The 18,849-nt window shown below is 38.1% G+C and overlaps 1 protein-coding gene across 6 annotated transcripts in view; it reads right to left on the bottom strand.

Moving 5' to 3' along the window:
* The window catches only part of LOC122663362 (exocyst complex component SEC10b-like), a 42,076-nt gene that overhangs the window by 10,561 nt on the left and 12,666 nt on the right, over window positions 1–18,849 (bottom strand). The window contains exons 14-26 of one of the 6 annotated variants that reach the window (XM_043859054.1): window positions 15,486–15,571; window positions 15,215–15,385; window positions 13,693–13,752; window positions 13,460–13,588; window positions 13,226–13,309; window positions 12,977–13,123; window positions 12,553–12,650; window positions 12,379–12,463; window positions 10,343–10,401; window positions 1,132–1,230; window positions 938–1,021; window positions 739–842; window positions 354–688 (exon numbers count right to left, since the gene is read on the bottom strand). In XM_043859054.1, the coding sequence (XP_043714989.1) occupies window positions 764–842; window positions 938–1,021; window positions 1,132–1,230; window positions 10,343–10,401; window positions 12,379–12,463; window positions 12,553–12,650; window positions 12,977–13,123; window positions 13,226–13,309; window positions 13,460–13,588; window positions 13,693–13,752; window positions 15,215–15,385; window positions 15,486–15,571 (1,181 nt within the window). In that variant the 3' untranslated portion in view covers window positions 354–688; window positions 739–763. Of the gene's footprint in view, window positions 1–353; window positions 843–937; window positions 1,022–1,092; window positions 1,231–10,342; window positions 10,402–12,378; window positions 12,464–12,552; window positions 12,651–12,976; window positions 13,124–13,225; window positions 13,310–13,459; window positions 13,589–13,692; window positions 13,753–15,211; window positions 15,386–15,485; window positions 15,572–18,849 lie in introns of those variants that run through there. The other 5 variants (XM_043859048.1, XM_043859041.1, XM_043859058.1 and 2 more) reach the window with 5 other exon arrangements.

The following is an 18,849-nucleotide window of genomic DNA, read 5'->3' on the forward strand; positions in this document are numbered from 1 at the left end:
GGAAACCCTCTCCAACAGTTTTATTTTCATATATTCATACGATTTGAACTTAGTTATATAGTAGTTACGAGAGATTTTATTTCTTGTTTTAAATTAATTTCACTTCCCTTTTTTGCTTGCAACAACAAAATACAATAAAATAAAATAAAATAAACCAAAGAAAATTCCTTCAGATTTCTCCGACTCATAACTTTTTGAGTTCAAGGTAGAAGAGAAAATGAGAGCGTAACATAGCACCCAAGAGCTAAGAGGGCTTATCTGGCCAATTTCACCGTTGGATAGGTAGGGTATGTCAGCCACATGTCAATGTTATGGTCCTCCACTTGGTAATTTAATCTTTGAAAAGTCATCCATTATAGGATGAAAGAAAGAGTATAGACCCCTTCATAAACAATATTCAGTAAACAGATGACTTCTTATATCTATTAGTAAATTGAAGTATCACTGACATTGTGGCAGGTTAGGAGCTATAACTTCCATCAAATTCATGAGGAACAGATCTGTTGGTCTTTTCATCCATATTTCATTGAATTTTCAGTCCAAGACGCTCCGTTACTCAGGTTTTGCCCTCAGGATTGGTTTAACATAACCTTGGCTCCTCGAAGTCTTCTTCCAACCAGAACCACCAAATAGCTTGAAAAGCAACTTTGAGCACCTCTGTGATTCCTTGTTTCCACTAACGCAAGCAATAAAATGGCTGGTTATCTCTGGCTTCATTGTAGCTATAGCTCAATGGCAGTTAAATAGCTGACACACTTCCGTTTCAACTAGAACTTGCCCACAAGGAACTCAATCTGGACGCAAGCTTGGCACTCTTATAGTCTTCTCTAAGTTGAATGAACCTGGATTGACAGCAAATCCAACAGTTGATTGTCATATGAGATCACTAGCAACTGCCTAATAGATGAAGTACTGAATACCGCAAACCATGCATTACCTCTGTGCATCTTTCCGGATGCTGGGAGTTCCCTCAAACAACGAGGAGAGGCTTTCAGGTGCAACAATGAATACATTGGCCATGCTGAAAGTAAAAATAAACACTCATAACTTGATATTTAATAAACTCAACAAATTGAAAAATGAAAATCCAACCTAGAAATTAGAAGAATTTATTGAAACTATGCCACTTACATGCCCAATAATTCAAATTTCTCATCAACTGTGGGAGCATTAAAGCTGCGCACAAACTCCCCATACTCAGTTATGTCACGCTTCAGCCGAAGTCCACCACTGCATAAAGAGAAAACACAGACAAGTAAATGAAAGAGAACATGGACAGCAATCACTAAAGACCGGGGTTGTTTTTTCCTCAAATATAAACAGTTAGAGAAAGAAGGGGGGGGGGGGTATGTCAATGAACAGGTCAGGACAAGCTCTACATGGTGAAGTCACAGGTCAAGGCTGGTCAGAGGACAAGATAGGCCTACATCTCTACGTCCATGCCCAGTTATGTGAAATAACAAACCCAGGCCTGGCTGAAGGGGGGCCTCCCTAGGAGGTCTCTTACAAGCTCTGGACTAAATCCAGTTCATGGCGCAGCTTCAGTTAGTCTAAATTTTTTATAATGATGTAACTAACATGACTTCATCTCTATTCATAGTTTTCTACTTTAGTTACTAAATATACTTTTACCATTGGTTAGTAAATCACTAGCCTCTAAAGCTAATAAACTGCCTGTATCTTGTCTAAACACAAAATATCATATCACTTTACATGGCTATTGATAAAGTGGTCAAACAAGGAAATTGGGACTTTGATGGAGACACTAATACAATGTGGAACAAAGATGACTACTTGTATTAAGAAGGTTGCTAGAGATGTCCTAGGTGAATCAAAAGTTAAACGTCATTCCTCTAGGGAGACTTGGTGGTGGGATGATGAAGTTCAAGCAAACTATTAAGGCTGAGAGAGCTAATTCCAAGACATGGTAATGTAGAAGTCGGTTCAACTAAGAACCAACACTACAGTAGGATCGATCGAACGTACTCAGACTTGTAGTAGATCAAGCACACACGGTTGCTTGGAAAAAAAAATAGAAAATAGAAGGATAGTTTGGATTGAGCCTCTCACTCTCTCCCTTGGGTCTTTGCCTATCACTGTTGCTGGGGTTGGCTATCTCAGCCTGGGCATCTCACCCTTCTCAGCCTCTCTCAGGACAACAGGACAATGCATTGCGAAACAGCAACATAACTTCATTCATTAAATTGTGTGGAGGCCTCTAAGGGCATTACCATAGTTGTCAAGGCGCTAGGTGATCCAAGGCGTTCGAGGTCCTCCCTGATCGCGTTCCAGTATTATTTTTTTAATATATCAGTAATATGTGTGAAACAATCAAAACACACATTTGGTTTATATGTTCTTGGAATTGGTCATTTTCAGGTATACCTAGTCTCACATTTGGTTTCTTCGGTTCTTAGAAAATATGATGTTATCAATAAGTAATTAACCTGCTCACGATTTAGAGAAATTGTCTTGTTTCTCTAAGAAATTTGATTGATCAAATGATTTTATTTTTACTTGAGGCTTTTTGTATTAAGTAGAGCACAAAACCAGCTTTCCAACAAATCTAAGTTTGCTTAAATCTGATTTATATTCAAAGAGTTATGTTCCGGTCAAACCTCATTTGGAGTGCGTGAATGTTGTCAAAATCACTTTGAATGAAAATATTTTTTTAGATATCAAAACAAATGAATATTTTACAGCACTTTTGGTTTTTAGCAATGTTTTACCATATTAAGATTTATGGAATTTTTAGATTTGAGAAAAGGGTGCATCTGTTTGTAACCAAACAGGTTACAAACAGACTTTGTAACCGGACTATTTTACCCTTCATACAGTGATGTGGCATTATAATAGAGTTTACATTAATGTAATTTCACAAAATAGTAAAAACATCCCCTTTCTTCTCCCCAACGACCATCCTCTTGCTCCCGATTCAGTCGCCGGCGGTCTAATCTATGGCTGTCAACCACGGTTGTGCTTCACTTATGACCGGCTGGTGCTGGTGGAATTATGGGGTGATGCAAGGACACCATTCCTAGCATCGAGTGCTCGTCGACATGCTTGGCCCCACCCTCAACTGCATCATTGTCTCTAGAGTCTCTACTACCGTTGAACACCGGGCTGCTGCTAGATTCGATGGGCAGGGAAGGAGGGGGAGTGAGGGAGATGCCGGGAGCAGGAAGGATTTGATCGATGATTTGAAAGAATAATAATATGATGAATTATGAGAGCAATAGCTAAAAAGGAGTGGCAGCGGTACATGTTATAGCTTTGTTATCATCCCTATTTCTTTGGTCGACTTCTCTTCATCGGAGATATTTCGGTCGTCAACAACAGAGATTTGTTGACAGTAATTGAGGACTTCGTCGACCATGAGGGGAGCTTTTGATGGATGATGAAGAGATCCAGAAACGCCGTGTGTAGTATCCACACCTGTCATCATCGTTTGGCCACACAAGGTTTCCAAATCCAGATCCGAGATCCGTCAGGTGTTGTAGCAGGAGCTTCTCTGGAGAGAGAAAGTGAAGTTTTAATCTCAGATAGAGATGATTTGATTAATGGTCGTTGGTAGGGCATAGAGAGCCGTTGGGAGAGTTAGAGAGAGGGGAGGAGATGAGAGGGAGTCGGAGACGGAGAAGAAAGGAACGAAGGATTAAAGGGTGAAATTACAATAAATACCCTATTTTAAAAAGTAAAGTAATGTTTGTGATGGGCAACTAAGTCCGGTTACAACACATTGTTGTAACCGGGTTGGTTACAAACAACTTTACCCTTGAGAAAAACCCCAGCATTAGAAAGTTGAAAATTTCATCTACCGCCAAAAATCCAGTTTTTGTTCTTGAACTGGGGGGTTGACTTTTTATCCTTTTGGAATTTTATTTTTTAACTATTTTTATTGGATTCAAATATGGGGTATTTGCATATTTATAAATAATATCTTAAGTAAATATAAAAACATTTACTTGAATGATATTTGGCATAAATAAGTGTCAGAACCTGATTTGATACCAATTAAACCAATGCAAGGTACCCTACAATAAGGTAGCAGCCGCCTAGGCACCTAGAAATCCACCTGGATGCCTAGGTGACGCCTTGACAACTTGGGGCATTAATTATATAGACTTGAGGGTTGAGCCCAAAATAGAAACAATAAAAATAGAAAGTCTTTAGAAGAGCTGAGACTTGAGTTACAAGTAATTGAACTTTGCTAAGAAACAAAATTAGAAGGTAACTAAAATAGAAAGTCTAACTCAGCTAAGCAACTAAAACAGAAACTCTAATCTAGAAACAATGGCTAACAAAATAGAAACTAATGAAATAACATCTAGGGACACGATATTGGCATCATCTAATCTTCCAAGCCAGCTGTCCATATGACCCACAACACTATTCACGCGAATAGTAACTCGTGGTACTGTTCACGTGAACAATAATTTTTTATTTTATTTATTTTGTTTTGATCAATTCTCTTCTTCATGCTTATCTCCAGGCTGGGCTGCCTTGTGTGATGCTTCATTGAACCACCAAAAACCTACCACATCATCAAATCAGGCTGCCTCTCTGGGCTGATTTTGCGGCTTGTTCCTGCGGCTATACATGGACCTATGATCTACATCACATGGCAAAGGACTAAGGATGTAGAGGATCTAAAAGGTATAAATTTTCCAGAAATGAAGTTAAAAAGATTATGCGAAAAGCAAGGGCGAACAGATATGAAGATCTTTATAACAATCTGAGCACTAAGGAAGGGACCAAGGATGTAGCTAAATTGAGGGAAAGGAAGACCAGAGATCTCAACCATGTTAGATGTATCAAAAGTACGGTAAAGTACTAATAAGGGATGAGGACATTAAGGAGAGATGGAAAAATTATTTCTACAGCCTACTAAATGATGACATTTCGAGTAATAGTGTTCCGGAAGACTGCATTACTCATCAAGACACTACATGTCATAGATATATACGAAAAATTAGGGTGTTTGAAGTATAAGAAGCTTTAAGGAGGATGAAAGTAGGCAAGGCATCAGGCTCAGATGAGGTTCCAATAAAGTGTGGAAGAGCTTAGGAATCAGTGGTTTATCTTGGCTAACCAAGTTGTTTCATAGGATTATGAGCACATGGAAAATATCAGATGAATGGAGAAGTATTATGGTTCCGATTTACAAAAAGAAAGTGATATTCAGAGCTACAATAACTATAGAGGCATAAAACTAATGATTCATACTATGAAATTATGGGAGAGGGTTATTGAAACCCACCTAAGATAAAAAACTACTATTATGGAGAACCAATTAGGTTTTATGCTAGGAAGATCCACGAAATATCTATTTATTTAGGAGATTCATGGAAAGATTTAGAGATTGCAAGAAGGATCTCCATATGGTCTTTATTGACCTATAAAAAGTATATGACAGAGTCCCTAGAGAGTTAATCTAGTAAGTACTAGAAAAGAGAAGTGTTCCAAGTAAATATGTGGACATAGTTAAAGATATGTATGATGTGTAAGGAATTCCCAATATCGATTGGGTTACATCAAGGATCCGACCTAAACCATTATTTGTTTGCGCTTATCAGGGATGAATTAACCAAGAACATCCAAGACGAGATACCATGGTATATGCTATTCGTTGATGATATCATTTTGGTGGATGAGACAAAAGCAGGGATTAACGCTAAGTTAGAGTTGTGGAGATCAACCTTGGAAACAAGAGGCTTTAAGATTAGTAGATCAAAGACGGAATATATGATGTGTAACTTTAGTCACACTATGATGGATGATGACATGGTGAAAATTGAGGAGCGAGAGATACCGCCAAGTGACTATTTCAGATATTTGGGGTCTATCATACACAAAGAATGTGACATAGATGATGATGTCTCATAAAGAAATTAAAGTAGGATGGATGAAGTGGAGAGGTGCGACCGGAGTTCTATGTGACTGACACATTCCTTTAAAGCTTTAAGAAAAGTTTTACAGGACTAGTGTCCAACCGGCTATGATGTATGGGGCGGAATGTTGGGCAGTTAAGAAGTGCCATATAGTGAAGTTATGTGTTGCAAAGATGAGAATGTTAAGATGGATGTGCGGCAAAACTAGGAAAGATAAAGTGAGAAACGAACGTATTAGAGCGGATGTGGGAGTCGCCTCGATCAACGACAAGCTATGAGAATGTTGCCTGAGGTGGTTTAGCCATGTACAATGGAGGGTTGGGGATGCCCCAGCATTAGAAAGTTGAAAATTGCACCTACCGTTGAAAATCCAGTTTTTATACTTGAATTGGGGGGGTTGACTTTTTATCTTTTTGGAATTTAATTTTTTAACTATTTTTATTGGATTCAAATAGTGGGTACTTTCTTACTTATGAATATTATCTTAAGTAAATGAAATACAAATTCATTTACTTAAATGATATTAGGCATAAATAAGTGTTTGTCTTGGTTTCCCACTAAGTGAAATTCCTATTTGGACTTTGATTTTTCAAAATCTGATAGTGCCATTGTACTTAAATGGCCCAAAATAGGCTGTATACCAACTTTCATGACCAAACTAGGTCTAAAACCCACCGAAACCAGTCATCGAGTTAAAAAAAAAAAAAAACCCTGACTCACTTTTTGATCAGGTCGAAACCTGTACTCAAGACGAGTTCTTGAACTATGATATGATTGTCTAAGTGAATAGTATTGTATAATGATATATCATATATATATGATATAAGTTACATGTATGGCTTATATCAGCAGCTTGTAATGGGTTCTTACATCATCAACATAGCAATATTAGTGGACTTCTATGTGGCAGCAGCATAGGCATAGGATTTGGAGTGGCTTTGCTAGAATCAGCCACCTAGCATGGTGGTTTAGGTGTCAACCGTAGGGTAAGTAATGGGTTATTACATCATCAACATAGCAATATTAGTGGACTTCTATGTGGCAGCAGCATAGGCATGAGAATTTGGAGTGGCTTTCCTAGAATCAGCCACTCAGCATGGTGGTTTAGGTGTCAATAGTAGGGTAATTGAGTCATAAGCAAGGTTTGACAATATTAATGAAGTTTAGGAGAAGGGATTAAGGACTACTAATCTCAAATTAATTACATTAGTTATAAGAATTAAGTTAAGATATGGATTAGGCTGCGTTGTTTTAGTAGGGAATTATTATAAGGGGTATAAAAGGGTTATTTGGAATTAGAACTGATTACTAGCCTTACTTGTTTCCAGCACCTAGAATCAGTTCTGAAGAAAAGAAGAAGAAGAGGAGGTGAGAAATTGAGTTAAAGGCTACTGGTTCTGGTGAAACTAAATGAAAGTCTGTGGTCCTAAGATGCTGAATCATTTTAAATTGAAGAGAAGTTGGAGCTGAAAGAAGGTTGCAATTGGGTTCAAGTTTTGAGAAGAAGTAAATAGCAATCTGAAATCAGCATTGAGCAGTTCCTAAGGTAAGGGAAATCTGATTCCTGGTTGTATGGTATTCAAATTATTGGGAAAATTATTAGGTATCTAATCTGACTTTATATGTATATTGAAGAATGGTTCACAATTGAGGTTTGAGGGTTGCAATTAAATGGTTGTGTTACTATTGTATTGAATCAAGAAGTGGCTGCAGAGGAAGTGAAGAAAAGAAGAAGAAATTGAAGGGAAGAGGGCGGAAGATGGAAGAGACTGCTGGATTTTAGGAGTCAAGGAAGAATAATGAATTCTTGGGTTGCTGAATCATCAAAAATCAAAGGGGTTCTGTGATTACAGGGGTACAACTGGGTTCAGCAAAGATTTAAATGAGAATTGAGCAGAGCTGGAAATCAATTCAAAAAGGTGAGTACAGATCAGTATTTACATTAGCAATTAGATGTTAGTTGATGAAATTGTTGTGAGATTGATTTAGCATGGGGAATTGGGTGAAGGTCTGTGCAAATTAAAGGAGGAATTGGGTTATAGAGCTGCTGGAACCTTGAATTGCAAGTGGGAATTGGAGATTTGGAAATTCTGAAATGAGTAAAGAGACTTGTAAAAGGTGCTAATTAGCCATTTTGGTACTGCCATTGTTGGGAGATATATGTACAATAATCAAACACGCTAGAATCAAGGTGAGGGGAACATGATTTAATATTTGATATAATATGATGTATGATTAGATGCTTGGATTATATGATGTTTGTATGTAAAGAAGAGAAATAATTGAAATGAGAAAGAGAGGAATTGCAACAACAATGTGTATGATGTGTAATTGTATTATGCTCTGTAAATGAAGTGCATGCTGAACCTATAGTGAAATGATAAAATATCTAGTGATCAAGTGATTGCAAGCCATGTTATGAATGATTATGTTAGAACATGAAATGTGTGAATGCCAACTAAGTTATGATTGACTATGTTAGAATATGAAATGTTATTTTCTTAAATGGAGTAAAATGACTATGAAAATAATGTAATACATGCCCAGAGATGTTGAAAGAAATGAAAATAAATGAATGATGGTTGATGACTGTAAATGTTCAATGTATACATGAGAATAAAATGTTTATTAAGAAAATTGTGTAATCACGAATCTCATGACAATGCCTTATAGTGTGAAATGACGATGATGATGCTAATAGTAGTAAATTATACTGATGTAAATGAAAAAAATGATATATGACAAAGATGAAATGAGAAAGAAATGAAAGCGAGTCTATGAAAGAAGAGAGAATGTGAAATGACTAGGGCATGTTCCTCCCCAGCGTTGGGGTAATCGGAAAGGGTGTAGAGTGTAGACTAGGCCTTCCTCGGTACCTTGATGACCAGCCATAGTGGGGAGCATGTACCTATAAAGATGAGATCCTCCTTGACATTGGAGTAACTGACCAGGGTGGAGACTAGGTCTTCCCTGGTGCCTTGATAACCGGCCAGGGTGGGGAGCACGAACTTATAAGAGATGAAATCTTGTCTGGTGCTTTAGCAACTAGCTAGGGTGGGAACTTGGTTCTCGCCGGCATTTCAATTATCGGCTAGGGTGGGGATCAAAGTATGAATAATGATGATAGCCTGAACTATAAGAGATGGAATCCTCCCCGGTGCTTTAATGAGCGGCTAGGGTGGGAACTCGGTTCTCCCTGGTGCTTCAATAACCGGCTAGGGTGGGAATCAAAGTACGTATGATGATGATGGCCGAACTTGATCTAAATGAAAATAAAAGAAATTTTATGTTTATTAATTATGCAAATGTTTTGTTTATTATTCACATGTACACTTGCATGTATAGTAACATGTTCACCTCACTAGGTTTTCAGCTCACCCTTTTATATGTTGATATTATTCAGATGAGGAGACAAAAGAGGAGGCTTTTGTACAGCTCCAGAATTTGATTAGAGTTAAGAGGCTGAGGGCCTAAGAGACATCTGGTGATGTTGTAAGGTAATATTTTGAATGTTGGAAACAGATTTTTGTATATACATAAATGTAAATACTTGCCACCAGATTTATAAAGTAACTTAATTTGTATGCTTCCACTGTGTTATACGTGAGTTTGGGATATATTCTATTATTTTACATGCTTATTTGTGACCTTCTGGGTCGGCGCTTACGAGAGCAGTGCATAGTACCCTATCCGGGTTTGGGGCGTTACATCACATATTGAATCCCAAAAGTTTTTCTGGTATTAGTTCATTCAGCCCAAGATTAAGTATTTGTGTCCCCTGGTGCTCCTAGAAATTAGGATAAAGTGAAAAGTAAGCGGCAGCCTTTTCATTACTAAGTTGATATTTTTAAATGTGCTCCCCACTTTTTATCTAAATTTTACATAAAAACCCTGAAAAGCTCATAAACTTCGTATGTTGAGGAATTTCTTGTTGGAAAAATGAGTGCAACTGACTCAAAAGGAATACTCATACATAATTAATTAATTCTCTAAATGTTAAATCACTGCTAAACATCATATCAGCTCTGTTTAGTTGCAAGGGAAATTAAAGGGAAAGGGAACTGAAAATTTTCAAATCTAAAAGGAAATTTTTGTAATCATTACTCCACATGATTATGTCACTAACTTTAAATCATTCCATAGTAGTTATTAAAATTTCACTTTACTTTGCATCCAATTCCCTTGGATTTGAAATGTAAAATAGAAATTACATCTAAAAAGTATCATTACTAAATATGATAAGAAATTTAAGTACTTTATACAATCATGTTAAATAATTATTATAAAAATTTATTTTTTAGGCTTGAAAATTTTCACTTCCCTTCCCTTTAATTTCCCTTGCAATCAAATGGAGCCATCAGTGCACCATAATTTTATCATTTTATCATGGTACTCTCATACAACCTTTAGTAAAACCAACAGATCCGGAACTAAGAGAGCAAGCATATTACCTGGGATTAAAAGTGAACTTCTGCCAATGATTAAGCAACCCTTTGTGCAAACGGTTTCCCTAAAATCACAACATTTAGCTCATTATCGCCATTTCAGTAAATAAACACCATATGATAGGTGCTAACATAAAAATGAGATACACCAACAAAGAGTTAAAAGACAAGATAGAGAGCTTAGAACAGACTGCGGTTGTAATATCCTAACATGACATCAGAATAGGAGCATAAATAATCTATCAATGAATATGATGAGTGCCAAATGCCATCACAGTTCCCAGAGTTTGCATATCTCTTAACACAAATAAGTATCAAGTATCAATACTAAAACAATCCAACAAGATATTTATGCCTGAAGCAGAGGATATGCTCAAGCCATTGTGATGCAGAACCAAGGGTGTACTCAAGGAAGAAAAAGAAGGCGGCTGCTGCCTACCTTGGTAGCCAGCCACGATTTTGAGTCTCAACTACTGCTGGTGTAACACTGTTCACGTGAACAGTGCTGTTCTATTGGGTTGTTATGTTTTGATTATTGAGTCATGTAATAAACCAATAAACTGGGTGGTTCAATTGGTCTAGTTTAAGTTATGGTCAGCCATGTGGGCTAAGTTAGTAGTCTAGGATATTTACTCTCTAATTTCATGTTAGTAGTTAGTTTCTATTTTCATAATTAGTAGGAGATTAAAATTAGTAGTCACATCAGTTAGACGTTGATTGTGTTTTGTAATTTTGTAATCTAAGTCAAGGATCAAAATTAGAAATTTCTAATTTAGAACTTGCTAATTTTGTTCCCTTGCCTTTTCTCACTTTATGACAGTCAATAAATACAACCCAAGAGGCCATACAGGCCACGATTTCTATTCTCCAAATACCGCTGCTTGCATGTTGCTTCAATGAAGTTATTTCCATAGTGTTCGATCCTTGGTGATGGAGCTGGTGTGTGATCCAAGCTGACTCCTTGCGGTGGGAAGCCCAGGAGGTTACTCTTCAGATCTTGTTCTCTTTCTTTTTCAAGCAATCCAGCCATTAGAAGACATTCCCACTCCAGCTGAAAACCACTGCCGCTGCTCCCCTGCTGCTTTGACTGGTTTGAACCTATTTTCAAAAATTTCTAATTCCATTCCCCCTCTCTCCTGCCCTATCCAGCCATCACTTTTCCTCCATCTTTTGAGCATCTTTTCCCCATCTTAGAGCTCCACTCGATCCCCCTTTCAGCCACTTCTGATCTGTTGATTGGTCTCCACAAGCAATCTCCCCAAAACCCATTAAATCCCTATTTCCTACCCTGCTACTCAAATCGGCAGAGAAGAAAAACCTTCTGCAGATTTGTTTGCTTAACCCCTTGTTTTTCCTACTGTCCCAGATCTATCCCTCCACACTAACCTCACCCTTGAACTAAACCTATCAAACCATCCCAGCCTTAACCCATTGAACTGAACCAATTTTCCCTGATATCAGATCCTGTGGTGGGATTGGTTGAATTTTCATTCCTGTCCTACATTACATTGGCGTACCCAGTGCATGAGGTTCCCGCCACTGTGGGGTCTGGGGAGGGTCATAATGTACACAACCTTAAGCTCACTTCGTGGAGAGGCTGTTTCCCGACATGAACCTGCGACCACTAGGTTGCAATGGAGCAACCTTACCATTGCGTCGAGGACTTGCAGGAGAGGATATGCTCAAGTCTTTGGAAGGTGTAAAAAAGCAACTACAGGAGAAAGATAATAATAACAAGTCCCATGCATTTCAAGCCTACTACAAATGCTTTTTATGCTTTTCAAAGGCATGATTAAAGCATGAGATGAAAGCATGAGCAGAGGATACCTCCCCCATGCATAGACCTTGGTGTACAGATGAAAAAAATACATGTTGATTTAGAAAAGTAAAACACATGTACTCATGTCCAAATATGGATAAATTACCAACAGGCAACAGCAGGTAACCGAATTTGACCAACAGCAGGCAAGGAAGAATTCAACATAAACCAATTAAAAAGCAGGAGAAAAAGAAAGGAACATCAGAGCAATAAGTTAATATACCAATTCAGTTAAAAAAGCTTGTTTGTTTAGACCTTCTAGGGAAGTGAAAGCGGACTCAAGTACATGAGAGAGGTACGCAACCACTCTGAAAATGAGAAAAAAACATCAAGAGAGTGGAACTGCCTTATATACAAAATAGAAGTTTCTTTTAAGTTATAGTACAGTTGGGCGTACCTCGTACAGGCATTTGTTGCCCGATGGTCAGGACCAATTCCATCATCAGGTGATCGGTAATCTGTTGCCTTCTGTTCAGCAGAAAGCAATCGCTCCACCTGCACAATGGTTTAGTTTGTTAAAGTAGAACGAGGAGAAAAATCTCATGTAAGGAAGAGAAAATGAAATAAAACAACAAACAACTTCCATTAAAATATAAAATAAAAACTAGATTTGTTATAATAAATATTGCAATAAAGTGAAAAAAAAAAAATAAAAGAAAAACTGGTATTAATCCTGAGTCCATATAAATCTAGGTTTCTAAAGTATAACCAAAGATCATCACAAACATGTTGGTGCTAACGGTGCAATCTCCTAGATTATACATCTGTTGCATATTAGCAATTCAATCTCGTCGTTGCTTTTAAAATGTTCACATACAAACCTCAGCCATCACAGTTTCAATGCATTGTTGAAGCCCTTTATATGCAACAGCCTCTGCACTAGACATTGCTGTCGCCATTTCTTCACAAGAAGCCACATGTGCACCATCCACGGGTAGTAAGAGACGAGAAATAGAGTTGGCAAAGTACTGAAGAAAGGATCACACCATCACAATTAGAGCTTCAAATATCCACCAATGGTCTGTCACCAAAAATTGCAGCATATCAAATTGTGTCTGAAGGAAACTTACTTGCTGGACTATAGCTACACTGCTACCACAACGTTGCACCGCCACCATGAAAGATCTGAAACTGCTTTCACCAGCAGCTTCTGCCTACACAACATTACCGATCTATTTGTCTCATGCCTGACTTGAGAAAATTTTCAGTTTTATAAAGCAGAAAAGGGATGCAATGACAGCTGAATGAAATCTTTTACACAAAAGAATTGGAATTTCATAAGGCACACACGGTTGAGCAATTACAGCGGAAGCAGCTGCAGCAGCCACCTTTCTACTAACACTTGTGCCCAACACAAACCTTTCCCTCAAAGCAGCAGCTTCATTCAAACTCTCTCTTGCTCGCTCTAGCCCTTCCGTTATATATTGACTAACCTGCAAAAGTAATAATCTGAATAAATTCCACCAGGGTGGCCCAAATGGGTAAACCTGAGCTTGATTGCCGACCAGAATGTTGAACTAAAATCCATCATACTTACTTGGTCAAGCAAGCAAGTGAACACTGCTTTCACATTGTTCGCAAGAGTAGCAGGCTGCAGATTGACACAGAATCAGTAGTGAAACACAAGACGAACATGAAATATGTCACGCTTAAGAGGTTCTTAACGAGAAAATGCATAACAGTGTCTGATTATCATTTGACTACATTAGGAAAAGAGCAAGCATAGTATCACAAACTTAGAGGTAAATATCATGATAGGAAACTGTTTGATGTAGGAGTAGTCATGCCAGAGAAAGGCATATGACATTATTTCCACTTTCAATATCAGTGCCAGTACCAGGAACCTAATCAAGGATCCTTCTTGGTTAAGTTGTTAAACAAGAAATGGATCTCACATGGGTAATTCTCTTGAACAAGCTGTTGAAGAGCACATTATGAAGTAATTTGTTTGCAAGTGTTCGTTGGAAATTACAACCATAAATTTCCACATGGAAAATGACATTTATGTTCATTCGTGCATAATCATAAAGACAAAAAAATGCTTACATGATTTGGGGGGCGGGAACATTTGTTAAAATATGGTCAACTCAGACATCCATAGGACAGAGTAAAAAGGTAAATCCAAGACAGAATCGGTGCACATCCTACATGACCAGAAGATAATATCTATGATTATTCAAGAAAATAGTAGTATGCCAACTGGAAACTTTGACTGAAACCAGAGGTGTCAACAGGTTCACTGAAAACCATTGCAGTAACATACTAATTACAACATCAACGACACATCAATAATATCTCAACATCTTTATCCTCAAAATATTAACATTTTTGTCCCTACATTTGAATACTTACTGCTGGACTTATAGATCATGAACATCGGGAGAAATATGAACAGAAACCAAACTCTATCCAAACAGAAGCAACGGGATACAACCCATAACTATGACTATCTTATTTGTCATTTTCTAGCCATGTTCATGCATTTTTTATGTTTGAATCCACAGTTTGGAAACTTCATTAAGTTCTCCCATTGAGAATTAGAGAGAGAGATTGCTGGTAAAATGAAAAAAAAATATATAAAGTGGCATGAACAGGAAAGCATATAATATCATATTCATATACACACATTTGTCTGCGTGCACCAGGTCAACATGGATACAAGTGGTACGGGTCCTTTCTATGTAGAGAACAACACAAGAAAGCAACAGTTTGCATTCTCCCCTCTCTTATTTCTTGTTACCAGAAGGAAGACTCAATGACCTGAATTTTTATCACAGAAGGATAAAAAGGAGACCACATCAGAGGTTTGGCTTTTCAAAATCTTCATGTGTTATGTACTTCTGGAAACAAGATTAAAGAAATAAAAGAAATATTCTTCTAGAATATACCACAGAACATTGCAGATCATTTCAAACTGAAAATTGAACCCAGTTACACCATGTTAACTAGAGTTTTTAGTACGCAAAAAAAGATCAGGATTGTGCTAACAACCAACCATAAATCAAACATATACATGTGGGAAACCTGTGGAAAAAGGATTCCTGAAAAACTTTTACCTCGGAAGAAAACAGATTGCATCTAGAAATTGACTCTTCATTCCAGCGTACAAATTCCGTCACTGCAGTGACCAATATTTGCTGGTGGGAAGATGCTATCGCAGATCCTTTTGAGCGTCCAATTGACCCAGTTGAATCAATCTGCTGCAGGCTTTCAGCACGCAATTCTTCTATCTGCACAGTAATACTTGAGGTTGACATAATTCAGAAACATGAAAACAATCCATCAACCTGAACCTGGCTTGCAAGATATAGAAACAATGATGCTGTAAACCTTAGCCTGATAGAGTTGTCTGAGGGAAGCTCGCTCGTGCTCAGAATACTCATCTTTGTGAGCTAAAAACAGAGACTCTGTAAGGCCTGAATCAACATAGATATTTACTTTTAGAACATAAAAACAAGGATCCATGAGCTAGAAATCCAGCAGATAATAATTTCCTAAAAAAATAACCAAATCAAAATGTAGTTTCCCTTAGCATGAATCACTTTACAGACGTCAATGCTGCTATGGTTGTAGCGCTTTCAAGTATTAATTTTAAATACGATCTGTTAAGTTTTGGTATATTCTACCACAGGGGTGTACTTGTCATACTCTGCGGACTGCGGTTAAGTTGTTTTATTTCTAGTCTTTAGTCTACTACAAGGACATAATGGTATACTTGTCTTTGTGTCTTTGTAATGTGTTTAACCTATTATATAATGACATGAGAGGACTGCCGGTAGAGCTATTCCATTCTTTTTCTCTAACCGGCAGCCTCTTCTCCCCTTTTTCTCTTATCTTCTATCTCTTCTTCTGCCTCTATCGGCAGTACTCTACTGCCCTATTTTCTTCTTCATCTACTTTGATTCTTCTTCTTATTGATTGTTCCAGGTCTGAAACTGCAACACAGTATCAGAGCTGTGAACAATCAATAAATTCTGGTTTGAGAGTCTTCTCTGGTTTTTGTTCCTGTGGTGGTGCTGTATTGGGTTGTATGTGAAACCTAGTTATTGAAACATGAAATACTAGGGCTCCTGATTCCAATGTTGGGTGGTACTTGGTAGATTGATGTACCTTTAATGCACATGAAGGTATTTTGCTGCTGCTGCTATATGTCTTATGTAGACAGATTCTATGGCAAGCACTATGCTAGCCACAAGCACCACAAGGGGGCTGGTCCGTCTCACCAATTGGTGGACCAACCCATAGTTGTCACGGCGTCACGGCGATCCAAGTCGGTGGAGGGGTGTCACGTCGATATATCGACATGTCGCCCGCCATGGCGTTGCCATGGCGAGCATGTTTTATTTTTTATTTTCTCTATTTTTAATGTGTTAATAGATGTATACTCAAGCCATGTTTTATTTTTTCTCTATTGTTTCTCAAGTTTTAAGAAGAAAATTCAGAAATCGAAGAAGAAATCAAAGAGGGAAAGAAGAAATCGAAAGAAATCGAAGAGGGAAAGAAGACAGGAAGAAGAAATCGAAGAAGAAATCGAAAGAAATTGAAGAGGGAAAGAAGAAATCGAAGAGGGAAGAAGAAATCGAAGACAGGAAGAAGAAATCGAAGAGGGAAAGAGAGTCAGGAAGAAGAAATCAAAGAGGGTCGCCATGGCGTAGGTCGCCATGCAGCCCTCTCCAGCGCCAGGACGCCATGGCGTCGCCATGACAACTATGGACCAACCCAATGGGCCATAGGGCCAACCAGCCTAGCTAGACGCCTAGACCAACCCACATGGGCTGGGAGTTTTTGGTCTCTCAAACCCAAATTGTGGGGGGCAATTTTGTCCTTTTTCATGACTCTCTAGCTGGCCGATGGAGGTATTTAAAGAGTGGGGCCCACAAGCTTATATGGATCGGCTGGTACTCTTGAAGACTCTAGAAGACTGAAGATTTGAATTAGTTTCCATTTTTTTTCAAGATCTTAGTTTCCACTTCCAAGTTAGTTTCTATTTCCTGTTTTCTTAAGGGGCAAGGTATTGCTGCCTATAAGTATGTATGAGCTCTTAGGAACCTACCCCATGATTTAGTGATGAAAGTGTTGAAGTACTGTTCACATGACACTGTTCACGTGAACACTGATTTGGTTGATATGTGTATCTTCTATTTTCCTAGTCCTAGTTGGAGCCCTAGTTTCTAATTATGTCAAGTCCTAATTCTACTGTGAGTTGTTAGTCTTAGTTTCAGTTTGAGTTGTTAGTTCTAGTTCTTTTCCTATTGTAACTTGGAATCCTATCATGATTAGGAATTCCTAATCTGATTAGGAGTTCCCCTTTCTATTTGTAATTTCCCCTCTATTGGGGCTTTCCTATCAATGAAAACAACAAGCTATTATTCTCTCATTCTCTCTTTTTTCTCTTCTCTCAAGTTACTGGTTACAGGTCCTAGGTTTTCTACATGGTATCAAAGCTATTGTAACCAGTACTAATTCTCTCTATAATAGCCGTTTTGAGAATCGTTTTAAGTTTTTTGGTTTGAAGAAGGAAACCCTAGTTCATAAAAGAAGAAGAACTAGGGTTTCGTATGATGAATCATACATATTTGTTGGTTCGAAGGTTTGGTCGATGGAGTATATGCGGTCTCTTGGAGTCGATTTTCTGCTTTGCTTGCTGCTACAGTAATTTTTTGGAGGAGTTTCTACCATCAAGAGAGACACTCAACTTCATCAATTAATGGTTTGAAGAAGTTCTTTTTCCTGCGGTAGCTACTGCCCCTCTTCACCTGCGTTTTTTGGAGTCTCTATTCCCTTGAAGACCAAGTCTCTTTTTTTCCCTTGGAGATTGGTTGTTCTTATTGGAGATTCATTCCAGCAGCCATGGACAGCATCTATCAAAGGTTTTCACTCTCTTGAATCGATTTCTCCAAATATCGAACTATTTTTTTCTGGTTCTTCTTTGACTGGCTGCATCGATCACTTGCTGGTTTATGGTTTCTCCCTGGTTTCGATCTGAGCTGCAACTACCGCCACGGCTGATTTCAGAATCACCACTTCAACTCTATTGTTACTCTTTGGACTCAATATTGTGGGAATCAATAGGCCCTGGTATTATGTTACAACATCTTAAATTTCAGGTTGAACCAAGCTTGCAAGAGAGAGATCTATTAACTGAATCATGTTGGGTTTTCGCTGGATTTGCTGGTTCTGTTGAGTCGTAAGGAAGAAGTTAACATCCTTCTTTATGCTTCCTTTTATTTTATCACCACTCCCTTTGATTTGCTGAATCTATTTGCACTTGTAATGCTCCTACCGATGCTAATGTTGCTGCCTGCGATTCAAATTTCGTATTTGATTTGTATCGTTGCATCTGGAGGAGAATTTTGGAGTTGTGGCTGGGTTTCGTAAGGTTGAAGTCTATGAGCTGCCGCTGCCGCTGGTTCCTTTTCTTCCTTGGTTTCCGCTGCTGTTTGGAGCCTTGAGGTTGAAGACGATGGGTTCTCCATACTCACGGTTCATTCTCCCCTATTAACCTCTTTGGTATTTAATGCTCCTATTACCCTTCCTTAATTATTACCCATCCATTTCATGTCTATTTACATCTTGCCATTAAGTTTTTCTCCTTCCAAGTCTGTCTCCCATTTATAAATCTAATTCCCTACATGACCCATTACTTTCTTATTTACCAAGGGACCCTTGCAAAATTCTGGTTATTTACGGAACT

This window comes from Telopea speciosissima, chromosome 1 (genome assembly GCF_018873765.1).
Source record: "Telopea speciosissima isolate NSW1024214 ecotype Mountain lineage chromosome 1, Tspe_v1, whole genome shotgun sequence".
Classification (NCBI taxonomy): Eukaryota; Viridiplantae; Streptophyta; class Magnoliopsida; order Proteales; family Proteaceae; genus Telopea; species Telopea speciosissima.